The 23,026-nt window shown below is 40.3% G+C and overlaps 3 protein-coding genes across 4 annotated transcripts; all 3 read left to right on the top strand.

The window, feature by feature from the left end:
* Positions 1–1,525: 1,525 nt before the first annotated feature.
* On the top strand, positions 1,526–7,382 carry LOC139935151 (uncharacterized). Of its 2 annotated transcripts, none has more exons than XM_071929631.1 (3): positions 1,526–1,621; positions 3,869–4,111; positions 4,816–7,382. In XM_071929631.1, exons 2-3 carry the CDS (start codon positions 3,877–3,879, stop codon positions 5,091–5,093), a joined length of 513 nt encoding a protein of 170 aa, XP_071785732.1. In that variant the 5' UTR covers positions 1,526–1,621; positions 3,869–3,876; the 3' UTR covers positions 5,094–7,382. The 2 variants fall into 2 exon arrangements, with proteins under 2 accessions (XP_071785732.1, XP_071785725.1); XM_071929624.1 differs by lacking the exon at positions 1,526–1,621 and adding an exon at positions 3,167–3,204.
* A 2,108-nt stretch (positions 7,383–9,490) lies between these two features.
* On the top strand, positions 9,491–13,542 carry LOC139935140 (uncharacterized). Its single transcript, XM_071929616.1, has 2 exons — positions 9,491–9,784; positions 10,442–13,542. The coding sequence occupies exons 1-2, from the start codon at positions 9,581–9,583 to the stop codon at positions 12,068–12,070; spliced, it is 1,833 nt and encodes a 610-aa protein (XP_071785717.1). The 5' UTR covers positions 9,491–9,580; the 3' UTR covers positions 12,071–13,542.
* Positions 13,543–14,795: 1,253 nt separating this feature from the next.
* Positions 14,796–23,014, top strand: LOC139940661 (uncharacterized). The gene is made up of 4 exons (XM_071937018.1): positions 14,796–15,151; positions 19,636–20,042; positions 21,495–21,599; positions 22,411–23,014. Exons 1-4 carry the CDS (start codon positions 15,037–15,039, stop codon positions 22,963–22,965), a joined length of 1,182 nt encoding a protein of 393 aa, XP_071793119.1. The 5' UTR covers positions 14,796–15,036; the 3' UTR covers positions 22,966–23,014.
* Positions 23,015–23,026: the final 12 nt, after the last annotated feature.

The following is a 23,026-nucleotide window of genomic DNA, read 5'->3' as shown; positions in this document are numbered from 1 at the left end:
TTACAAATTCCTCTTTGATACAGAGTACCATTTGTTGTTGGTTGATTTTATCTTTAAGCTGTGTAAGTTTAATGATTATTTGGATGTCTGTGTTTTGTGTCACAAAATCTAAGAAATGTCGGTCTGTGTTTTGTGTCACAAAAACCTAAGAAATGTCTACTCTCTTATTACTTATTCTGAAAGGAACACGTTGCCTTGGATCGGACGAGTTGGTCAAAACAAAAGCGTTTGTAACCGTTTTTTATAAAATGCATATGGTTGGAAAGATGTTATAAAAGTAGAATACTGTAGATCCACACAAGTTTGCCTCGAAATTGCGTGGTTTTCCTTCTACTGTGCGAACTAACATGGTCGGCCATTTATGGGAGTCAAAATTTTGACCCCCATAAATGGCCGACGTGTTAGTCGACGAGGTAAAAGGAAAACCACGCAATTTCGAGGCATGTTTGTGTGGATCATTGTATTCTACTTTTACATCTTGCTACCCATATATAATATGCATTTTATAAAAAACGGTTACAAACGCTTTTCAAAGACCAACTCGACCGATCCAAGGCAACGTGTTCCTTTAAGACAGCATGCACATGTTGGTTCATAATCGTTCAAACAGACTTCAAACAAATTGCCACACAATACGTAGCCTATATATCGTTATTTGACCTCGAACTGTTAGCAATGATCTGCAAAAAAATAGACAGCAAACAAAAATGGAAAAAGGAACTCTTGAACATTTAGTGTTTCAAATTCAAGGTGTACGAGCGTTTATTTAGTGGTCCACTACTGTTAACCAAATTATGTTTTACAGAAATAAATACATTTATGCTTATTTTCTAAATGATTATTATTTTTTTAATAAATAATGTCACGCCTTGTCCAATTCGTCTCCATGGGTGTAAGAGGTAGATGGAGTCTGCACGGGGGGTAGAGGCTGATGCGCGCTGAATACCGTCCTCTTGTTGACGTTGCGCGGCCCACCGAAGTGCTCCAGTATTTCTTCATTTTTAAGTCCGGTAGGTGCCGACATATGACGAAATATGGCTGGCTTACGACCTGCATGTTGATTGTCCATGTTGCGATCTTTGTACTTGGATGAAACAGTTTGATTTCTGGCTCCAGTTGACCCTCTTACCACCTGTGGTCGCCCGCCATGTTTAGAGTGAAGTTGTCTTCTCTTCTCCAGTGAGTCATGCCCATGGGGCCAATACATAGTTGTTGGTGCTTCGTCGACATCATCATCTTCTAAATCTTCAAAGATTGGACTCGCACTCCGGATACTTGTCACGGACAGTGTGTCTATGTCGACTTCAGCTAATTGCACATCTTCCAGTTCCTCTCTCGCCACGCTTCGGCTCCTCCGGAAGTCATTCGCCGTCCCGGGTCGACGTATTTTTCCAGCATTTAACCCGTCACCGTTGTGTTTCGAATCCTGTGAAACTGAAACGTTTCTACTGATGTCTCTATCGGAGGTCCGCGGCACGGCAGTCAGGGGTCTTAACCGGTGTGCCGAGGCCCTCCTGCTGACGGTATGTCCGCTCTCGCTGAACCTGCACGACTCCAGACGGCGTTGCAGATCCTTCTGGTCCTTGACGAATTGAAGAATGTGTAGCTCCTTGGACTTGAGGTAGGACTGGTCCATTGACAAAAGGGCCTCGTCTTTAGAATGATGAGTTGCCATACAGATCGAAGACATAATGGTGCGTGTCTTGCACAACACTGTGTCTTCTGCCTTCTTCACAATATAACGCAACATCGGTAAACTGCCGAAGAGCTACTGTGTCTTCTTGAAGGCATACACACTGCTGATGGTCGGTTGTTTGACATTTTCTTTTTTAAGCGCACTGTCTATATAACTTGCGTCTCAATGTCATAGTTATCCAAGTACGACTATGTAGGCCGCTTCGTGTTTTGCTAGATAGTGACAGCATAAAAGTATTCTACCTCCATGGTGACAGTTTCTGCTAATGGTGTTTAGTCACGTTTAGCTAGCTATCATGGTTCTATAACTGTATGAGTACGTTCAATGACTACAGTTGTTTGACAACGGTTGTCTATTTTCATCCTTTCTGCACACGTTCGATCATTATCGCTTGATTGGTACACTGCCCACTATCACGCTCACCATACACACTTACGTTACCGTCTGCTTTGTTGAGAGACCAGTTTACCTGGTGGATTAACTCCCTCTGGAAGAAACCTTATCAAAACATAGAACAGGTTTATAAAAGCTCAACCAAATAATAATAATAAATACATAGGAATTCTTGCAACTAGTAGAAAAGACATACTCAAAAAGATCATGCTGATATTGTCTATAATGTTTGCAACAGTTTACGCAAGTTGCAGCGTGGTTTGTTCATACAGTGACCGGGTTAGATTAGGGGAGGGAGCACAATTAATGTAATCACTATTTGGTAACTAATGCTCTTGATGAACATTACAAGTACCCGGTACATACAGAGATACCGCAGGTATCTTATCGATCGGTTCAAGGAGGCAAAAAGCCGCAGAGGTTGTTGGGATGTACATGGACTAATCGTGGCTCAATTGAAAGGACATGGAATTTATTTTGAGTTAATTATAATGTTACCCAAGCTCGACACCCTGGTCAGTGAGTGGGATTAACGAGAGAGATTATAACGGTACCTACACAAAGTATGCAAATACAGTCATGAAGGGTATCTGGATAATCCCATTGGTGGTGCAGCATGAGTTTGCATGTAGGGGTTTACTCAGTGCTCAGTGTGACAACAAAGGTGGTTGATTTCTAGATTGAAGCATGGAGGAAAATTTTGAACAAGGAATGTTTTGGGGCAGCTTTGGGAGGATCTCTTTTTTCGCTCCACTCCCCCGGCCCGTATAATGTTAGGATTCGTTGGGGAAAGAAAGATCACTGATAACATGAGGTTTCTCAAAATGTTCATGTGACTTTGGAGGTACACAAACATAAATATATTATATATTATATGTTTTGTTTTATATGCCAGTGTAACTGCTAATTTGTTTATAGCTCCATGATTGAATCATAATGGGTTTAACCCTCCCAACCCCACCCCCCCCTGCGACCCCGCCTACTCCTCAAATGAAAAAGTTGTACAGCGCCCTCATGCGATGTACAGAGTATCATTTCAGGCCTGTTTTTTTTATTTTTTTTTATTGAACTTTGACATCATGCCTCATAGTCATATCGGTGGTGAATCCTCCACGGTAAGTTGACCATCCATCGACCCATTTTAGTTTATCTCTTGTCTTGATGAAAGTATTTCCTCGTTTTTTTTCCCTCAAGGCAATGCCTATCAGAGTATTTTACTTGTAGAGAGGGTGGGTCGAAGAGAAAGCCCTAGTCCTAACTTTGAAAGTCGAATAATACAGGTAACTCTGAAGTCGGGGGAGGGTTACGTTATCGCAACTATGTGAACTAGGTAGACCAACTCCACTGACTCATGACTGGGCTACTTAACTACTACTACACTAGACTACTAGTAGTAGTACTAGTTAGTAGTAGTAGTAGTACTAAGCTACCTAGATCATTTTAAGATATCCGCCTTTTTTCCGAATGTTCCATTTTGGCTCTATAGAGTCTATATTACTAGAAACAATGCCATGATCAATTTGGAACTAGACCAAAACCATGCCACACTTGTATAATAAACAGACACACAAAATCTGCATTCATTTAAGTTTTTTAATTGAAATAGTGGAAGCAAGATGCCACGATAGCCTTTGATTGCAGTTCTTACTGCAGTTCTAACTCCAGTCACATCACTCAGTCACAGGGACAGGATCTGGTTTGAAAGCATTCTGTATCCTAGGGACAAAGGCAATACAGTGATTGCCATTATATAAGTCCGATCATAATTGTGTTCAACAGATTCCAAGATGAGCAGTGGTGGGGAAGATGTTGAGCCAACCCAACTGAGTTGGTGGGAAAGACAACAACAATACTTCCGTGAGGACTTGCGCACATTTGACATTGCGGATTGCAACAGCTGTAGGTACATTAGTGGAGGAAGCTTGATGCTGGCTGGGTTGTACGTCACTTATGTGGGTCGACAACGAGCAAAGCACAATGGAAGCAGATACGGGTTTATTCCATCCATGGTGGTAGGATCAAGTAAGTCTTTGACTTGAGTGTATATGATCAGAACCCTTTGCCGGGCTTTGGTTTTGATAAATTCCTGGCAATAAATAGATCCCTTGGATATGACGTCAAAAGCCCAAATTGGTACCCCCACTAAGTTAATGAAGAGCTATCATCAGGGTTCTGTCCATGATTTCTTGAGTGGTGGAAAAATGTTTCCCTGGAAACCATTGCGAGATGGATCACTTTCATGGTAAATCATATAAAAAGACTGAAATCAAAGAAGGGCTCTAAATGATTGGCTGCGGATGCCAATTTAATTCGCGTTGCCCAATGTTACATTTCGTTGAAAACCTCTGAAGGGAAATTGTAAGTATCGGTCTAATTTAAAAGTTTGGAAAATGTGTGGTGGGTCTGAAATCGATGAAATTCTTCCAGTGGTGGTCTAGAAATCCTGAGTGCTGGGCGGGTTTTCCGGCTCTGACCACTGTGGGCAGAACCCTTTATCATTTGGCTTAGAGTCATGCATTTCCATTGTTTGTCGACTATCAAACAAAGCAATAGTTTTATCTTTTACCTGCAGTTGATAAATTCTAATCATGCAGGGATATAGATCACTTGTGTCAGCCAGTGCTTATTACCACAATGATTCAGAATTCTTGTTTTTAAAACAATAAAAGTTTATCATTTGTTGTATTAAAAATGCATTCTCAAATCTTTGATTGTTGTTGTTGCAGTATTTGGAGTTTTGGGAGTGATGAGACTCGCGGAGTATAATCCATTCTCATCAAGTGGAAAGGCTCTTGGCATCGATGCCCTAGATTCCTTCAAAGACAGAGTCAGGAAGATGCAAACAGAAGTTGACTTATTCAGGAAGGCACAACAGATTCCAATGGAACAGCTAGAACAGATGCATCGCAAGCAGAAGGTCGCAGAAGACATCAATCAGAAGGAGCAAGAAGGCGGAGCTATAACAATAAACAAGGCGGACTCGAACCCATCTAAAGATTCATGATCTACAGTGATGATCTATGCTTGAGTGGTCATGTATTATTGGTCATAACCTTATCTGTTGCAATCATGCCCAGAGCTAGTACAGAACAACTGAACCCGCAACCTTTTGTCTGTAGGAGGGCGCTCTGTTTGCCTGGCTGCGAGTTCAAACTGGGAAATAGCTTTTCTTTTGCATAGTCTTCAAAGCTACAACCAGATTTGTACTGTAGACCGATCCATCCACCATAGCAAATCAATGGAACCAACGTGGAAAGGAAAGCAGGCCTTGTCCTGCAAGCCTAGTTGCTGTATGTGGCTTGTCTACAATTTGTAATGGATTTTCAGCGTTCTCCCTAGAGGTCTGCTGGTCATAATACGCAAGTTAGGTCACCAGGGGACCAGTTTTTTAGACCGATCCATTAAAGGCAGTAGACACTATTGGTAATTGTCAAAGAATAGCCTTCACAGTTGGTGTATCATAACATATGCATAAAATAACTAACCTGTGAAAATTTGAGCTCAATCGGTCATCAAAAATGGGAGATAATAATGAAAGAAGATAACGCCCTTGTCACACAAAGTTGTGTGCGTTTAGATGGTTGATTTCGTGACCTGAAATTCTTAACTTGAGGTCTCGAAATCAAATTCGTGGAAAACTACTTCTTTCTCAAAAAACTATGGCACTTGAGAGGTAGCTGTTTCTCACAATGTTTTATACCATCAACCTCTCCCCATTACTCCTCACCAAGAAAGGTTTTATGCTAATAATTATTTTTAGTAATTACCAATGGTGTCCACTGCCTTTAAGCTCTGCCCCATTGCACCAATCAAAACGCAATGAAGGTCCGACAAATCAAGTTTGACATGCAGGCGCGTATGCTTGGTGCGCGTGGCAGAGTTGTGAAGAAAGTAATTGGACAGGCTCACGTGTTCTTGCACACGTGTGCGTTGTGAGCGGAGCCTAATGGATCGGTCTATTCTCTAGGTGATCGGGCTGTGTTGAAAAAGCTTCCATAATGATATTTCATTTAGAATAATGACAAATGAAAAAGGTAACAAGCTAACAGGGCCCAATTTCATAGAGCTGCTAAGCACAAAAATGTGCTGAGCATGACATTTCTTCCTTGATAAAAACAGGATTACCAATCAAATTTCCATTCATTGCATGTTGCTTCTGTCTGTTTTTCAGCTGTTGTTTGCTTGTCCTGAAAATCATGTGAAAATTTGGTTGGTTGTCCTGTTTTTATCAAGGAAGGAAATTTCATGCTAAGCAAACTGTTGTGCTTAGCAGCGCTATGAAATTGGGCCCTGGTCCTGCTGGCCCTCCACTAGAACCCTGGTTTTGAAGACAAGTGATGCTCGAAGCCCTGCATGGTATTGATAGTTCAAAGTGACTCTTATTAGCAAACTTATGCTTGCAATTACGTACCATACCAATTTCACAAAGCTGAATATACTGCTTTGTTTTGCTAAGCAAAAATTAAGTGGGGCACCAGTCACACCACTGCAAACTTAACGTCATTCTGGCTGGTTACTTGTTTCTGCTAAGCGATACTTTTATGTGCTCTGCAAGTTTGTGTGTGTACAGGCTTTATGAAATGGAACTAGTTGATATGCAAGCTGTTAGCAGAAAAACTTTCTTTTATAAGTACCAGTCTTAAGCAATGTACACTACATGGCGGTTTGGCTGGTAAACTAGTTTTGCTTACCTTGACTGTTTCTTTTCTCAGCCAGTTTTTGCTATGTAATGTTGAGTATTCCAAGGTTAAGGGCACTGGACACATTTGGTAATAAGAGACCAATATTTTCCACCTGGTGTAACCCTAAAACTGCATAAAATAACAAACCTGTTAGATTTTGGGATCAATTGGTCATCAAATTTGCGAGAGAATAATGACAGAAAAACACCCTTGTTTCAGTACTGCTGTGTGCTTTCAAGTGCATTATAAAAGGCTTCAGCTCAGAATTCCCTGCTTCCGTAAGCGCCAATTCTGTGCTTACGGAAAGCAGAGCCTTGAAATTGGGCCCAGTAGTGTTCAGTGCCTTTATAAGACTGAATTGGGATGCCCCAACTTTAACACTCCATTATGACCAGTCCCAACTTGCCAGTTTGCCAATTTGGGGCGGAACATTTGCCAAGCCAAAGCTGTGAAGGTATCATTGAGAGTATACAATATAAAAACAAAACAGTTTGTTTTGTAACATGGCTCCCAGTTATTACAGGTGAGGTCACCGTGCATGTACATTACAATATTCTACAGTGATTTTAAATTGATTGTCGAAGTTTTAAGTATAATACATGAAAGTAAATAAATTTCTGAAAGAAAATATCAATGCTTGTCTACTCTAATTTTTGGGGCAGAGCTTCACTCTGAATGTGTTTAAGCCCCAACCCCAACCCGTGGACTCCACATCCGATAATCCATCAGGCAACCATGGAGGAAGAATTAGATTTTTCCTCCATGCTACAACCATGGATATATGAAAAGTTTCGCCGACAACTGTTATAAACTATTGGATAAATCATCCCTTTTATTTACTGATGCAATTTATGCATAAAATACGTAACAGCATTTAATAAAAGCTAGGGATCACTATTTCCTCCCCTCCATCCACACTAACTTCTCTTGCTTGGTCAAGTAAACGGACATGGGTAACGTCATCAGGGGGGCCCTCTTAAAGGAACACGTTGCCTTGGATCGACCGAGTTGGTCTTTGAAAAGCGTTTGTAACCGTTTGTTATAAAATGAATACGATTAGAAAGATATTTTGGGAGTCAAAAAATGGACTCGCATAAATGGCCGACCGTGTTAGTCAACGAGGTAAAAGGAAAACTACGCAATTTCGAGGCATACTTATGTAGATCATTATATTCTACTTTTAAAATATCTTTCTAATCATATGCATTTTATACAAACGGTTACAAACGCTTTTCAAAGACCAACTCGACCGATCCAAGGCAACGTGTTCCTTTAAAGGAACACGTTGCCTTGGATCGGTCGAGTTGGTCTTTGAAAAGCGTTTGTAACCGTTTTTTATAAAATGCATATGGGTAGAAAGATGTTGTAAAAGTAGAATACAATGATCCACACAAACATGCCTCGAAATTGCGTGGTTTTCCTTTTACTTCGTCGACTAACACGTCGGCCATTTATGGGGGTCAAAATTTTGACTCCCATAAATGGCCGACCATGTTAGTTCGCACAGTAGAAGGAACACCACGCAGTTTCGAGGCAAACTTGTGTGGATCATTGTATTCTACTTTCAAAACATCTTTCCAACCATATGCATTTTATAAAAAACGGTTACAAACGCTTTTCAAAGACCAACTCGACCGATCCAAGGCAACGTGTTCCTTTAATGTGTAACCGTGGAGGTTCTACCTCCATGATGTAACACTGCCGCTTAGCCGCCAGCATGTATACATCCCGGTATGTGGAGATTGTGCACAATATCACCCAGATTTAGAATTCCCAGACCAAAACACAACGCAATTTCAATAGTTGGTCCACAGCCGTCAGCAATGGTCAACATCAACACGTAGCGTTCGGCATTGCTTATGAATTTGAAATGTTAAAACCCTAATTCTATGATATCACAAACCATAACTCAATGTTGCCATATTGTTTTAAATAAAAACTTTTAGGTCATACACTTGACTATATACCGTAGGCATCTTACCCCTTTCCATTTGAAATTTCAACGTAATTATTTAGAAACGACATAAAACATAAAAACAAAAGAACCATGGGGGGGGGGGGCTCGGAGGCAAGTCACATTAATTTTTGTTTGGGGTATAAGGAACACATCGAAGAAGAAAAGATTTTATGATAGAAGCATTTCAACTTTGGCTAAAGTTATGCAGTAATAGTTTGGCTGAGCTAATTACTTGAGATTTCGCCTACAGGCAGCAGAGAGACCTACCATCAGTTACAGTTTGGACACCCTTCTTCGTATAGGGAAGACATTTTCTTAGCACAATTTTCATAGAGCAAGTTACCGTGATGCACAATTCGTATATGGGACTGGTTCCTTGTAAATACTTGCTTAGCAGAAAACATTGAAAATCATATTAATTGTTTTCCTCTTAAACAGCTTAGAGGAAATTAGGCCCTCGACTATAAGAATTAAGACAGCACCTAAATAAAAGGGAGAATTCATTGGCAGCCCGTAGATTGCCCATCAGGGCCTTATTTTATATAGGCTTAGTATGTAAGCAGCACAGACCAATCTTGCGTCACTGGTTGGACTCATCTGAGACTGCACCAGCATCCTGCATATTCTTGCTAAGCACAAAGCTGAATAGAAAAGTTGGGCTACGGGTTTTCTGGTCATACGCGCGCTAACAACGAACGCTCGCGTTTACCAAGAACACCACGCATGGAAAAGAAATACAAACAAAATACGAGATGGTGTAAATCAGGGGCCAGGTGTAAATCTTGATATTTCTAAAAGAAATTGGATAACTCTTGAACGGTGAAATTCTTACGAGGTTAACCCATTATTTTGATGTATCGTCGACAAGTTGTTTTGAGCATGATGGCAGCCCGTAGAGTAGATTTAAATCGATGTACTGCTGATAGACTTAGTATGGTGGCTGGTGTAGGCCTAGAGACGGCAAAGCGAATCATTGTATACCGCCGCAGGAAACAGAGATTCAATAACATTGATGAGGTCTCTAGTGTGAGAGGGATAGCACCCAAGGATTTGGAGGTGAGAAGGCCAAAATGACACTAAATGAATATATCTTAAGAAGGGGCATAATTATTTCCCATTGAAATATTTGATATTATTTGCACCATCATGCACCTTGGGTTTTATTTTATCCACAGCACAAGCGCCAAAAATAATGGGCCGTATTCATAAAAATAGCAATTGTTTTTTTTTGGGGGCTTTGCTTACATTTTTACACATACATCTGTATATTAAAAGATGTAAGCAAAAGCCTAGAAATAGCAATCGCTATTTTTTTTTAATACGGACCATTTATTATGTTGTCCTACTAGTAAGTAGTAGCAATATTATATACCAGAGCAGGGTTTTATTACAGAACAAAGTAAACAATTTATATGTTTGTTTTTTTAAATAGTTTTTTTTTTTAAATAGTTACAAAGTTTCCGGATGTTATAGAAATTGCCAATCAGATTATAATTCACGTGTCTGTTTTCGATGCCATCGACTGAAATTACCGATACTTTATGAAAGAAAATTATAAGGCCAAGGCGGCGTGGTAAACTTCCGGGTAAATTTGAGTTAGCAAAGTCAAAGGCAGTTATACCACATGGTTGTATTTGCCCCTACAAAATTATTGTATTGTTAGTTACAGAAAATGAAACGTTTCATTATTTCCTCTTCTTTATTGTCATTCAGAGCATACAGCAAACCATGACCGTCCGTCAAAGGAAAGTGACTCCTGCAAAATCTACCACAAAGAGAAGTTTGTCCGAGGCGTCTTCCGGCATGAAACAAGTCAGGCGAACTGTGGTCAAATCTGCCACATTACCTGCAATTACAGAGAGTAAACTAGTAAGAACTGTGAAGCCGACAACTTTAAGAAAAGGAACCCAGACGATCGAAACGGTAGACTCTGGTGGGAAGAAAAGGAAAACTACAAGCAGGGGAGTAAGAAAAGATGAAAAGCTCTCAGTTCGAGGAGACAGGAAAACTGTCCCACGAAGACAAATTTCCGCAAGGCATCAGGCATCAGGGCGCAAGGGGAAGCGACAACCGAAGGCCAACTTACAGAAGAATTTATTCGAGAGCAATACTTTGAATGTATCAACACCCACCAAATCCTCATCACCGGGGAGTCTGTTGATGTGCAGAGAGGCACACCGGTTAAAGGCAACCGAGGGCCTGGACTACATTGGCAGTACCGGGTCGCCGAGACCTCTCCTTGTGCTCACCAGCCACCGGGAGGGGACGGAACATGCACGGGCGCAGATTAATAACTGTGCCGTGACCGTTCACATGACGGAGAGGGTCCCGTTCATGTCTCCCATGGTGACGGTGAACATCCCGTCATCCGTGTTACTGACCGATGCCCTTGAGACGGGGTGTGGTGTTGGGGAAGACGACGTGTCCCTAGGAATCAATCTTCCAGATCAAGTTCAGGCTCTATCAACCTCGACACCGAGTGTAGATGTTGCTGTAAAAACAAGTGTTCCTTCCAATGGCGAAGGTCGAAATGAGCAGGTAGATCAAATTGACACAGGTACTAGCAAGGATCTGAACAATTCAAACAATAAGGAAACACTTTTAAGTGCAGACAAAGTCGTTTTAGAGAGTCCCCAAACTAACTTTATGGACGATATCAGTAATGATGTTCCGGGGGGATATGTGGCTGGGTCTGACACCGATCATGCAACTGATAACGGAGACTCAAATATTATATGTGAGTCTCTTCCGACCCAAGAACAGGCAACGAATGCAGTTAGCAAGGAAAGCACTGCCGCCTCTGTTCATCTGATGAGGGATGTCTTTCCAGCTCCCAAATCTGACATGATATCTACGAGTGCCTCTACGGGACGCGGGAAACGGAGAACAAGAAGCCGTCGACAGACAGCGGAGAAGGTGAAGCAATGGCTGGTGAACTCCAGCTCCTCAAACATCGAGAGCACCCCTCTATTTGAACAGAACTTGGAGGACAAACACATTGCCGAAGACTCTTTCATGTCCGGCATTGCTCTGCTACCATCCACGACACCAGCCCGACAGAAGTCCGGTAGCTCAAAAAATATTCCGAACTCAAAAGCCACGTGTAAGAGAGGACTGGAACAAGATCTGCCGGACATCACTGCCGTGAAAATACAGCCAGCAACGGGTGAGAAATCCTGCCAGACGCCTCCATGCAGATGCCGGTCATGTCGCCGGAAAAGACGTGACAGCAGGAGGTCGGAGGCGGCAGAGAGTAGCGTGAAGAAACCGCGAATTGAGGAGGAACTTTCTCCCGATGCACACAAACAAGAATTCAACACTGCTTGGTGTTTACTTCTCTGAAATGTTAGTTATAGGAAAACAAACATGTTTAATAAAGCCTTAACCCTCAAAAAATGACTGCTGAGAGATTCCAAACTTGGTCTTGATACCAAAATAAACGCTGGTTGTGACAGGCGTTTGGGGACTCGTTGGTTATATTGGATATGCAATGGAAATGACAAAGATAAAACTTTAAAACATTTATAACCTATACCTCAAAAAAAAGTATTGCTTTCTCTTTCAAACTTTTTTTTTCTTTGCATGCTGTGCCCAAACTTTTCTTCAATCACCGTTTTGCCCGATTTGTATTTTTAATTCTTCCTTTATTTTTGTGTTTTTTTTGTATTTCTAAGTTAGACGCAGGTAATGTAAAAACTGTAGATACCTCATTAACCCCTCGGTTATAGATAATTCAAAGTCACACGTGCTAGGGTGGGGGACGAGTGACGGTGAGTATTAGTGGTACCGCACTGGAAACGAGGTTGATACGTCGGCTAGCTTTAGCATAATCCGATTTCTTTGGTATAGTCAATCAACTGTTAGCTGCAGGACAGCTTGATCATGCTCAGGGGAGGTTCGGCCGTGATCCACTTAAAGGCACTGGACACCTTTGGTAATTGTCAAAGACCAGTCCTCACACTTGGTGTATCTTAACATGCATAAAATAACAAACCTGTGAAAATTTAAACTCAATTGGTGGTCGAAGTTGCCATAACTATCAAAGAAAACCACACTTGTCAATTCAATTCAATTCAATTCAATTCATTAAGGTTTATTACAAATATCACAAAATACACGACAGAAGTTAAAAAAGACTTAAATTGGCGTGTTTACATTCATTATTGTTAACAATGACAAAAAACAAAAAACACAGACTTAAAAGAAGAGAAGAAAAGCTCCAGGCATGAATGCACAAAAAAGATAAAATTTGATTAAATTTGATAAACATTTGATAAAACTGACAATTCATGATTAAAAATTACAAAACAAAAAACTCTGACTTAACAAGGAGTAGAAACTGTAGGCATGAATGCACAAATTTAAAAATTTGATCAGATTTGATAATATTTTGATAAAACTTAACCCAACTTCACACCACACAATAACACGAAGTTGTTCGCTTTCAGATGCTTGATTACGAGACCTCAAAATCTAATTCTGAGGTCTCAAAATCAAATTCGTGGAAAATACTTCTTTCTCGAAAACTACGTTACTACAGAGGGAGCCGTTTCTCACAATATTTTATACTATCAACAGCTCTCCATTACTCGTTACCAAGTAAGGTTTTATGCTTATAATTATTTTGAGTAATTACCAACGTTGTACACAGGCGTTGGTGTATTATGTTTGTTTATGAACACATAAAGACATGAAGATTAGAATGTATCCATCGGAAGCGTATATCAGATGCAGCTGTAAACCTTGAAACCGTAATAAGATGCTGAATACATGGGTCTCATATAAATAAACGTCAAAACCTGTCTTATAAAGTGTTTCTCTTTCTTCTATCTCCTTGACCTTTATTTGTGGATTATTACCAGTTGATCGTCCAAGTTTTTTCAAAAAGAGAAAGATGCGGACCTTTTTATTTTTTTATTTCCGCCAAGCATTTTAGAAATTATCCAGTTTAAAGTCACCACTTTATGTAGTTCTTAAAAGATTAGTAAGATCAATTGAGAAATACGCAGAAAATTTGTATTTTTCCAAAATAAAATGTAAAAAAATTAAAGAAAATTTAAAAGAATGCAGGCTCAAAAAGGATGAGGGAGGGGACCATCAACTGGTATTTTTTTTTATATTTGGCCTACAACTCAAACTATAATAGCCGAGGAAGCGCAATACCGCCACATGAGCGAACAAGACTATGGTATAAGAGCAGAATTTGTTCGGATCCACGCAACGGTATTTTACGCTTCCATAGACCGTTATCAGATTTACATGCAACCAGTTCCAGGCAATCTCAAAGAAGAAAAGACATTCATATTTCAATGTTCACATACTTTTCTTGAGGATCGTAAGACATTTTTTTGAAAACTACTCATGTGCTATCATTGTGGTATCGTAGCATTCACTGTGGTTGGTTGCCTCCAAATTGCCTGCAAAAGTTGCCTCATGTGACAAGGCCCTGTAACATGCAAGTATTCATGAATACTAGAAATGTTGCGAGTTTGATTGAAGAGGTAAATCATTCCAGAGTGAAGGTCCAGCAAGTGTGAAAACGACCTATCGCCCCATTAGTACTCGAACCTGTAACATGCTAGTATTAGAAGATCGGAGAGATCGTACATAAAAACAGGAGTATATGGTTTAACCATGGTTTAACCAAAAGAAGTATTATGCAAGTTAGCGTTGATGTATCCGGCAGGATATTTTGCTGACTTAACCAATGGAGATGGAGATCACTTCTATCTCCATCTATGGAGATAGAAGTAGTGTAATTAGGCTTCTGCTCGTATTCAAACCGGGTCCACAGACTGATGGGCACAGATAAGATTACGAAACAATGCCTGAGCCTCGCCATATGAATACGGTTCCCTTCCTCAATGGCCATGGAATCCGACTACCCAAATGATTTGACAAACTGTTGCTTCCTTGCTTGATGGACTAACTAAAGACAGTGTAAACCTACGTTGTATTCTGATGCAAGGACCTCCAAAAAACACAATGAACACTATTTTGTCCTACGGTGCACCCTATTGTTGATGCATGGTTGAGCTGTGAGGTATCATTGTCCCAACTACTGGCCGCACCCATTATCTACTGAAATCACCCGTGATTGAAGATTTTGACGAGCAGGCCTTTTGTCCGTGTAGAGGGAAACAGGGCATGCGTCTTGCTGTAGTATGAACATTCCTGTACCTCCATGGTTTGAAGACATGACTTTGATCTTATTTGAAACGGGAGTCAAGTGCCTTACATAGTAGACAACGGCGGGTGTTTCAGACAAGATATCTCTTCGTATTCACATGTGAAATGAGACAGCAATCATGCCGGGAATAAGGCAACGATTTGAAGGGACAACAACTCGTATGCGAAACATCAAGGGTCTAAGTTTCCTACTGTTTGGTGCCTCCATCGTGTTTTTACTGTATGCGGAACTAGGTATGACCATTATTTACATTGTATAAGTGACAGAAATTTTTCTATGACTTTTGAATTTTTTTTTATGACAAAACATTATTTTGAAGCTGTCGGTCTGCAGAGCTATTGATTCTATTTAAGGGTTAGACAGCAATTGGTTTCAATTTAACACCCTAACGGTTTGTGTTCTAATCTTTAACTGCATTAAAGGAACACGTTGCCTTGGATCGGTCGAGTTGGTCTTTGAAAAGCGTTTGTTATAAAATGCATTTGTACTGGTAGAAAGATATTTTAAAAGTAAAATAAAATGATCCACACAAACACGCCTCGAAATTGCACGATTTTCCTTTTACCTCGTCGACTATGGTCGGCCATTTGCATGTGGGAGTCAATTTTTTGCCTTCCATAATAGGCCGACCGTGTTAATTCGCAAAGTAAAAGGAAAACCACGCAACTTCGAGGCAAATTTGTGTGGATCATTGTATTCTACTGTGTAAACATTTTCCCAACCATATGCATTTTATAACAAACGGTTATAAACGCTTTTTTATATACCAAATCGTCCGATCCAAGGCAACGTGTTCCTTTAACGGCTTATGATAGGCCAGTTTGCCCCAAAACACCCCAAAACACGATAATAATAATTGGTGTTTTACCCTCACACCAGTGTGTGTAAGCACTGTATACTCAGTATCTTCCCGAGTCATGTGAACAGTTAATCACGTGGGATTCGAACCAATTCTAGAGCAAATGTCTTTTATACAAACTAGACCACCGAGACTCTCCGTTAGTAGAGGCAGCTTGAATCATATAATATTTTAGCTGCGGGTACCGCATCGATTAAATAGATGTTAAATTTGCATGGGGGTAAAGAATATTGTTTTTTTTTCCTAACATCGATGGGTGTGAGCACTGTATACTTTTATGAAAACAGATCACAGGCATATTGCTCGGGTGGGATTCGAGCCCACGACCATTGCAGTTCTTACCAACTAGACCACCGATATTGCCCGGTCTTACTCGAAGGCTTCATAACTTAAGTTATGAAGTGGAGACCCATCTTTATTAGTTTTTTTTTTACCAACTATCATGTCCAATTTATAGTTGTTAAAGACACTGGACACCTTTGGTAATTGTCAAAGACCACACTCCCAGTCTTCTCACTTGGTGTATATCAACATATTATGCATAAAATAACAAACCTGTGAAAATTTGAGCTCAATCGCGAGGAGATTTCCATGTTTTTTCAGGTCAATTGAACCTATGGATGTCGCAGTTTAAATTTTCAAATTAAGAGAGTTTGACAAATTCTATTTGCATAATCATGTCAATCATCAAAAACTGGTGGGTATGAGGCGCACACACGTTGATCGCTATTATGAGATCAATGGGCGCACATTAGTTCAATCTCAATAGATGGATTACACAATCATGACGTCATTGTCCACCATCTTTGATTTTATCCTTCGAGAAAGAGTCTGCTAGGATCGAAACGTCAGGCCATTAACCTTTTTTTTGCATCTTTGACTTAAAACAGTGGAAAAGTGCACGCCTGTAGCGCTAGCTGCACACGGCCTTTTACAATAGCCTTTCACGTGGATGCATTTAATCAAAGATGGCGGCCAATGTAAAAGGCCTACCGTATTTTCCTGCGGATAAGACGCTCGGCGGACAAGGCGCAGGACGCTAAACTGACCAACAAAATTTCAAACGTCAGCAGACAAGGCGCACCGCCGCACAAGGCGCACGTTTAACCGCACACAAAAGAACACCTGGCGCCACCCGGTGTCGGTACATTGACACAAAGACGTAATTTGTTGCCTTTGAGAACCTACGTATACCGACCTTTATCCAATCAGCCAACGCTGTATATTGTTAATAACATAAAGTTCGGCCCAATCAGCGGGCAGAAACCATGGTCCACGCACTGTCTGAAGTTAATTTTATTTGCAACATGAACACAATGCCTCCCTGGACATCCGACATCCCACAACGAGGATCCTTGCTGATACAGATACATTGCAACGACACAGACGGACATAGCGTGTGTGTGTGTGTAGTAATGTATCCTCCGCCTGGATGTCGCTGCATGCACATTAATATGCACATGTACACTCTGGATTGCGCTGCTCAATCTCGAGATTGCACAACAGATGTTGGAGACATGTGGGCACCGTATTGAGCGATGTTCGCCGACGGGTTGCGCTACGCCCTCGCATATGCGCTGCCTGGAAATGCGCCAAAATTCCCACGTGACTGTGCGGATCCCAAGCACACGCAGTCAAATTCCATTGCGGACTTGAGAGCAGTGACTATTTGGGTATCTATGTCACTGCACGTTCATTGCAGCCAGACACGTCGAGTCTTGTCTCAATGCGTTTATTGCTGGTTCGCGTAATTTTTACCAATAGAGGGCGTTTAACCTCACGCTATTACATTGTTCCAAAACGCCCTCTAGCGTTCAATGTTTCTTGTATTTATTGTCACACGCACAGTAACAACGACTACAGGCGTGATATCTGTTTTTATGTTGCGTGATTAAATTTACAGACCTCGGAACGGTTGCGTTTTGGGGCTAATTTTCTGTGTCATTTTGAGAGATTTTCGAGTCTGAACTTGGACATCGTTGATTTTACAGGCAAGTTTCATGCAAGGGCAACCATGATTTTAACAACCGTTCCTACCCGAAGTTTTGAAGCAATAAAGTAATTCAATAAAATAAAATGTGGTTTCTTCCCTATTTTTTGGGGCTAGTGTTGTATTATTTTATTTGGCCATACAAACAAATACAAATCATATCCTTGTAAGATAATGCTACGTTCCCATAATACTTTTTAAAAGCAAACGTCTAAAAAGAGGCAATAAATATTATTACGATTTGGACGTTTATTGTAACAGAAATTTAAAACTCTTGTCCAACCAAAGATGACAGTTAAGTTCCCAAAGCACTTATCAATCACAAAGGTCTAAAAAGAGGCAAATACAAAAATAAATTATTACCCCATCCTTTTAAAATATGTTCAGCCTAAAGCACACTTCAGAGATCGTTGTTCTCTACAATAAAAATCCTCAAAGTTTACCACACAATAGCGTTTGGGTGAATGACGTTTGTATGAAGTTACTGACTGTCAATCGTTTTCGGAACGAATACCCGGCCACACAGAAAAACATTTGTACACCGCCGACTTCTGTTGGACCGAAAGCTAGCTAGACGCATTGCGGCATTAATGGAATGAAAGCACGGTCATGGGGAATAAACACGTTGCAGAATTGTTGGAATAATTGGACCGTCTGGGGGGATTGCGGCATTGTTCGAACGAAAATACGGTCTCAGTGTCTGAATAGCCTTGTTCGACCGCATTATTGAGTAAGGATTCTTCACACAAAGATCGTTGATTTGAACTGGACTTGAAGGTATTTTTTATTTCACGCAGTGATCATCAAAAAAAAAAATCAATCGTCAGCAGACAAGGCGCACCGAAAGATAAGACGCATCGATGGTTTTGGGGTCTAAAAAGTCAGATAAGACGCGTCTTATCCGCAGGAAAATACGGTATGAATCAGTTGATGTGGTAATTCGTGGTGTGATTTAGTGCCAGTGAACCAGACAATCATTGGACAACACAGCTTGAATTGAGGATATGACCAGTTTGATAAGGATAACGGAGTTCTTAAAAATATTAGTAGAGTAGAGGCCTACGAACTGGTGCAAGAGCTCCCTCTGAAGTAACGTTGTTTTCGAGAAAGAAGTAATTTTCCACGAATTTGATTTCCCATAGATGCCACTGATATTATTGCTTGCTATACACGTAATAAAAGGTACCGGATAGCGGCTAAATGTGCGTATCCGTTCGCGTGCGAAACCTCCCTATTATAACATATCATGACAAGTTCCATAATTTCCCAGTGAATCTAATTCTGAAGTCTCAAAATCATTCTGTTTTTGCATCCCTGTGGATACATCGTTTGGTGTTGCCTTTGCAGGGGGCGGCTTTGCCAGGGGGCGAGATGACTGGCATTTAGGCCAATATAGTTTCATTGAAATTGTGTGGTTAAAGTACTTAGAGTTCAATGATAACTGTATATTCCTCCCATATTTTAAGTTGGAATATTATGTTATTAAACGAAGTTGAATACCAATTGGACTTGTGGAATTACGCCCAGATGCGTATTCTGTGATTTCAACTTCGCTATACTAGGAACACACCTTGGGAAATATGGGTGTTCTACTTGGTGAGACATCTGCTCTATGAATTGGCAAAGGTCGTTGGTTCGAATCCCATCAAAAGTAACATGCCTTCGATTTGTTTTTTAACCTCGGGAAAGTACATTTACAGTGATAAGACACATCAGTGTAAGAGTAAAACCAAATAATACATTGGCCCTCTATTTATTTTTGACATTTTTTACGCTTTCGCGATAAACTTGTTGCACCTCAACTTCCTTTCAGCACTCTTGTCAATAACAAAAACCATCTTTTTTTACCGATTTCCCCATATTCATAGAAACCTCATCACATTTCAAGAAACAAAGCAAAACAATAAAACAACGGAACGTCATGCATACGAGCTTCACATCAATTACCAACTCAAGAACCCTCTTTGACACGAGGTCTCCAAGTCCTAACTCATCAAATACCATGGAAACGTCATTACAATCAGATACAATAGAAAACTCTTCACCTAACGGGAACAACTCACTCTCCTTCGTGGCTTCGAAGTATCCGCCGATCGATTTGGAAAAGGAGGTTCCACCATTGGACTCGATTTTTAAGAGGACCGTTATTGTGACTGCGGTGTCTTCAGATCACTTCATGGAAGTGCAACGAATGATTGGTATGGTGCAGACAGTCATGCCCACAACGAGGATTGTGGCTTACAGTTTGGGACTGTCTACTGAACAAGTTGAGACAGTAAGTTTGGACCCGTTTACATAATTCTTAAAGACACTGGAGACCTTTGGTAATGGTCAAAATAATACCTTCTCACTTGGTGTATCTCAACATTAGGCCAAATAAAACAAAATACCAGTTGATCGTCCCCGCCCCGCCCGCATCCTTTTTTGGGGCAGCATCCTTGTTTTTATACTATTTTACTACTTATTATGAAGTTTTGATTTTTTATTATTTTTTTAATCCATCTTTTCAAAAGGACTATGAGATTTTCCCGAATCTAACGTGATGCTCTCGAACACGTGTAACTGTCTGTTTTATAAAACAATATTAGTGAATGCCTGCCAGCAAATCTTTTTAGTATAGTATCCGACCCTGTTAGTGTTAGTGTTAACACAGGTCCTCATGCATAAAACAAGTTTGCGGTTGAAATAAACTGAAGAATATTGGTGGCCTGTTTGATTTGAAATACTAAGCGGCCATCTTGAACAAATAGTAAATAATAAATTATAAGGCACTCATCCTCCTCTTTTTTGAAAAATCCGGACGATCAACTGGTATTTTTTTTATTTGGCCTTATGCACAAAATAACAAACTTGTGAAAATTTGAACTCAATTGGTCGTCGAAGTTGCGAAAGAAATAGGCGTTTCTCACAAGGTTTTAATACTACCAACAGCTCTCCAATGCTTGTTATAATACCAAGTACGTTTTTATGCTAACAATTACTTTGAGTTATTTTGAAGCTCATTTTGAAGCTTGTCAAGGTATGAAATACTAATATAAAAGTTGCGGGTGCAACCATGTATAATATCTCTTTTGTTGGCTCTGAAAAAAATGCGGAGTGGTCTCCAAGTTTCGAACAGTATACTTTGCTCGTCTTTAGGCGAAAATTCTTACTCTACTGCAGCCAGTCAACAATTTTCGTCTGATGATTTTTACGAGAAATATATTTGAGGAAGAGGGTTTAAAACATAATGATAACTTGCAGGCCTGAATGTTTCGTTTCCGAAAAGGCAAGGGCACCAAGGCATTTTCTTCTCGGTAAAGGGTATTTTTGACCCTTTGAGGAAATCGTAAATTTCTACTGGAGCATTTCAAGGGAACCAAGGCGATGACCAGGGGGGCATGGAGGCAATTGCTTTCGTTGCTTTCGTGAAGTATCAGGCCTGCAGTGACGAGAATTATATTTGAGGACTGAGGTTGAGGGTAAAACACTTGAAAAGAAAGTAAATATTTAGTTTTTGTAATTGTGAATCTTCGCTGATTCCGCCCTCAAACTTTGACTGGCTTTGTTTGCATAATTATTCAAGTTAAAACGATTCACAACGGTTTTAAACACTGACAAAATCCCACTAAATCTTCCTGTCGTAAAATATTGCTCATTCATGAAAATAATTGTACAAAACTCTTACGAATTTGTTAATACATGACCAAATTAAATCTTTAGTTGTTCCATTCTGACTTTATTCTAGATGTCCATTCTTTGCAATGTAGAACTTCGGCACTTTAACTTCTCCAAGTATCCCGGTCACGTAAAGGATCTACTGAACTACGCATGGAAACCGCCCATCATTAAGGTATGCACAACACACATACTATAGCGACAATTAGCAATAACTGTAGGCGAACCTTGCCCATCAAACAGTCTCTATTCTAACCAGCAAGTGTAAAATTGCCAAATGTCAGTGCAACATTCAACAATATTAAACCACCCGATGACTCTGAGAGTATCCGCACTGACAATTTTTGTACAGGAATTTGGGGTTCATTCGCGACTTTCTGACGAACAACTTCCTCCTGCAATAAGCCACAGATCAATCAGTGTTGTCGATAACCAATGACGTCACTTTTGAGATTTCGCTCCGAATTTGCCAAAAACTTACTCGAATTTGACATCAAAGTTCTTCGTTGAAAATGAAAAGATAATTTCTTTTAATCCAATAACGCCATCTTTGAAATTTCGCTCCGAAGAAAGTCAGAAATGGACCAAAACATCCTGGTAGGCCTATACAAATAATATATTTAGAACCATTTTTCTCAGAATGATGTCATACGATATTCCTGACTGTTGCATGTTTTTTTTGCACTGGAACAGTATTAAATACAATGGCATTATTTACATAATTTGAACGTGAGGTAAAGAGACTTGACACTTTTTGCCACTACACTTGAGGACCCTCTCTTTTATAGAATGAAGACATGTACATCACAACCCCCCCCCCCCCCCAAAAAAAAAAAAAAAAAAAAAAAAAAAAAACTAAAAACTAGACAGTTCCCTACCTCAACTCACGGGTTTGTCCACGATGTTCTTAACACATTAAAATGCTCCATTATTTTGTACTGCCCTCCTAAACTGATCCAACTGTAATTTATCTAACTTTATGACAGGAAACACTCTATGAATTCGGTGCCGTGTTTTGGGCCGACTCTTCGGTGATATTCACGAGTAGCATCCAACTCCTAACGAAACATCTGAAGACATTTCACGGTTTCATTCCAAGGGTGGCAAACTACGCCAAAGCAGGGCCATTCTCGGTGTGTACCTTGACTCATCCAGCCATGTTTAACTATTTGAAGATTGACATAAAAACCTACCAGAGTGATGATGGTTACATCCCCAAACCACAGGGCGGTATTCTTTACTTCGTGAACAGCTCCTACATCAATGAACAACTACTGCAACCATGGGTAGACTGCGCAATGTCGCTAAACTGTATTGCTCCCGAAGGAAGTCAAAACCCACACGAAGAGCGCAAGGAGGGATATCACAAGCACCGCTACGACCAATCAGCTCTCGCCTTACTGATGTATAAAAATCTGAGAGGTTTGTACCATCGCGGCCATGATGCGACCGAAACCTTCAACTCGGTTATGAGAGTTGTCAATAGAGGTACTCCTATTCAAAAAGTGGGTGTGAAGCGTTGCCAGGGAAAAAAATTGTAATTTTTTAAAGCAATATTTCCTTTTCCTTTTCTCTTCTTGATCCAGTTGATGCAAATCCAAT

This window comes from Asterias amurensis, chromosome 1, assembly GCF_032118995.1.
Source record: "Asterias amurensis chromosome 1, ASM3211899v1".
In the NCBI taxonomy this organism is placed as follows: domain Eukaryota; kingdom Metazoa; phylum Echinodermata; class Asteroidea; order Forcipulatida; family Asteriidae; genus Asterias; species Asterias amurensis.
The sequence above is the reverse complement of the archived record's forward strand: the minus strand, read 5'-3'. Positions and strand labels throughout refer to the sequence as shown.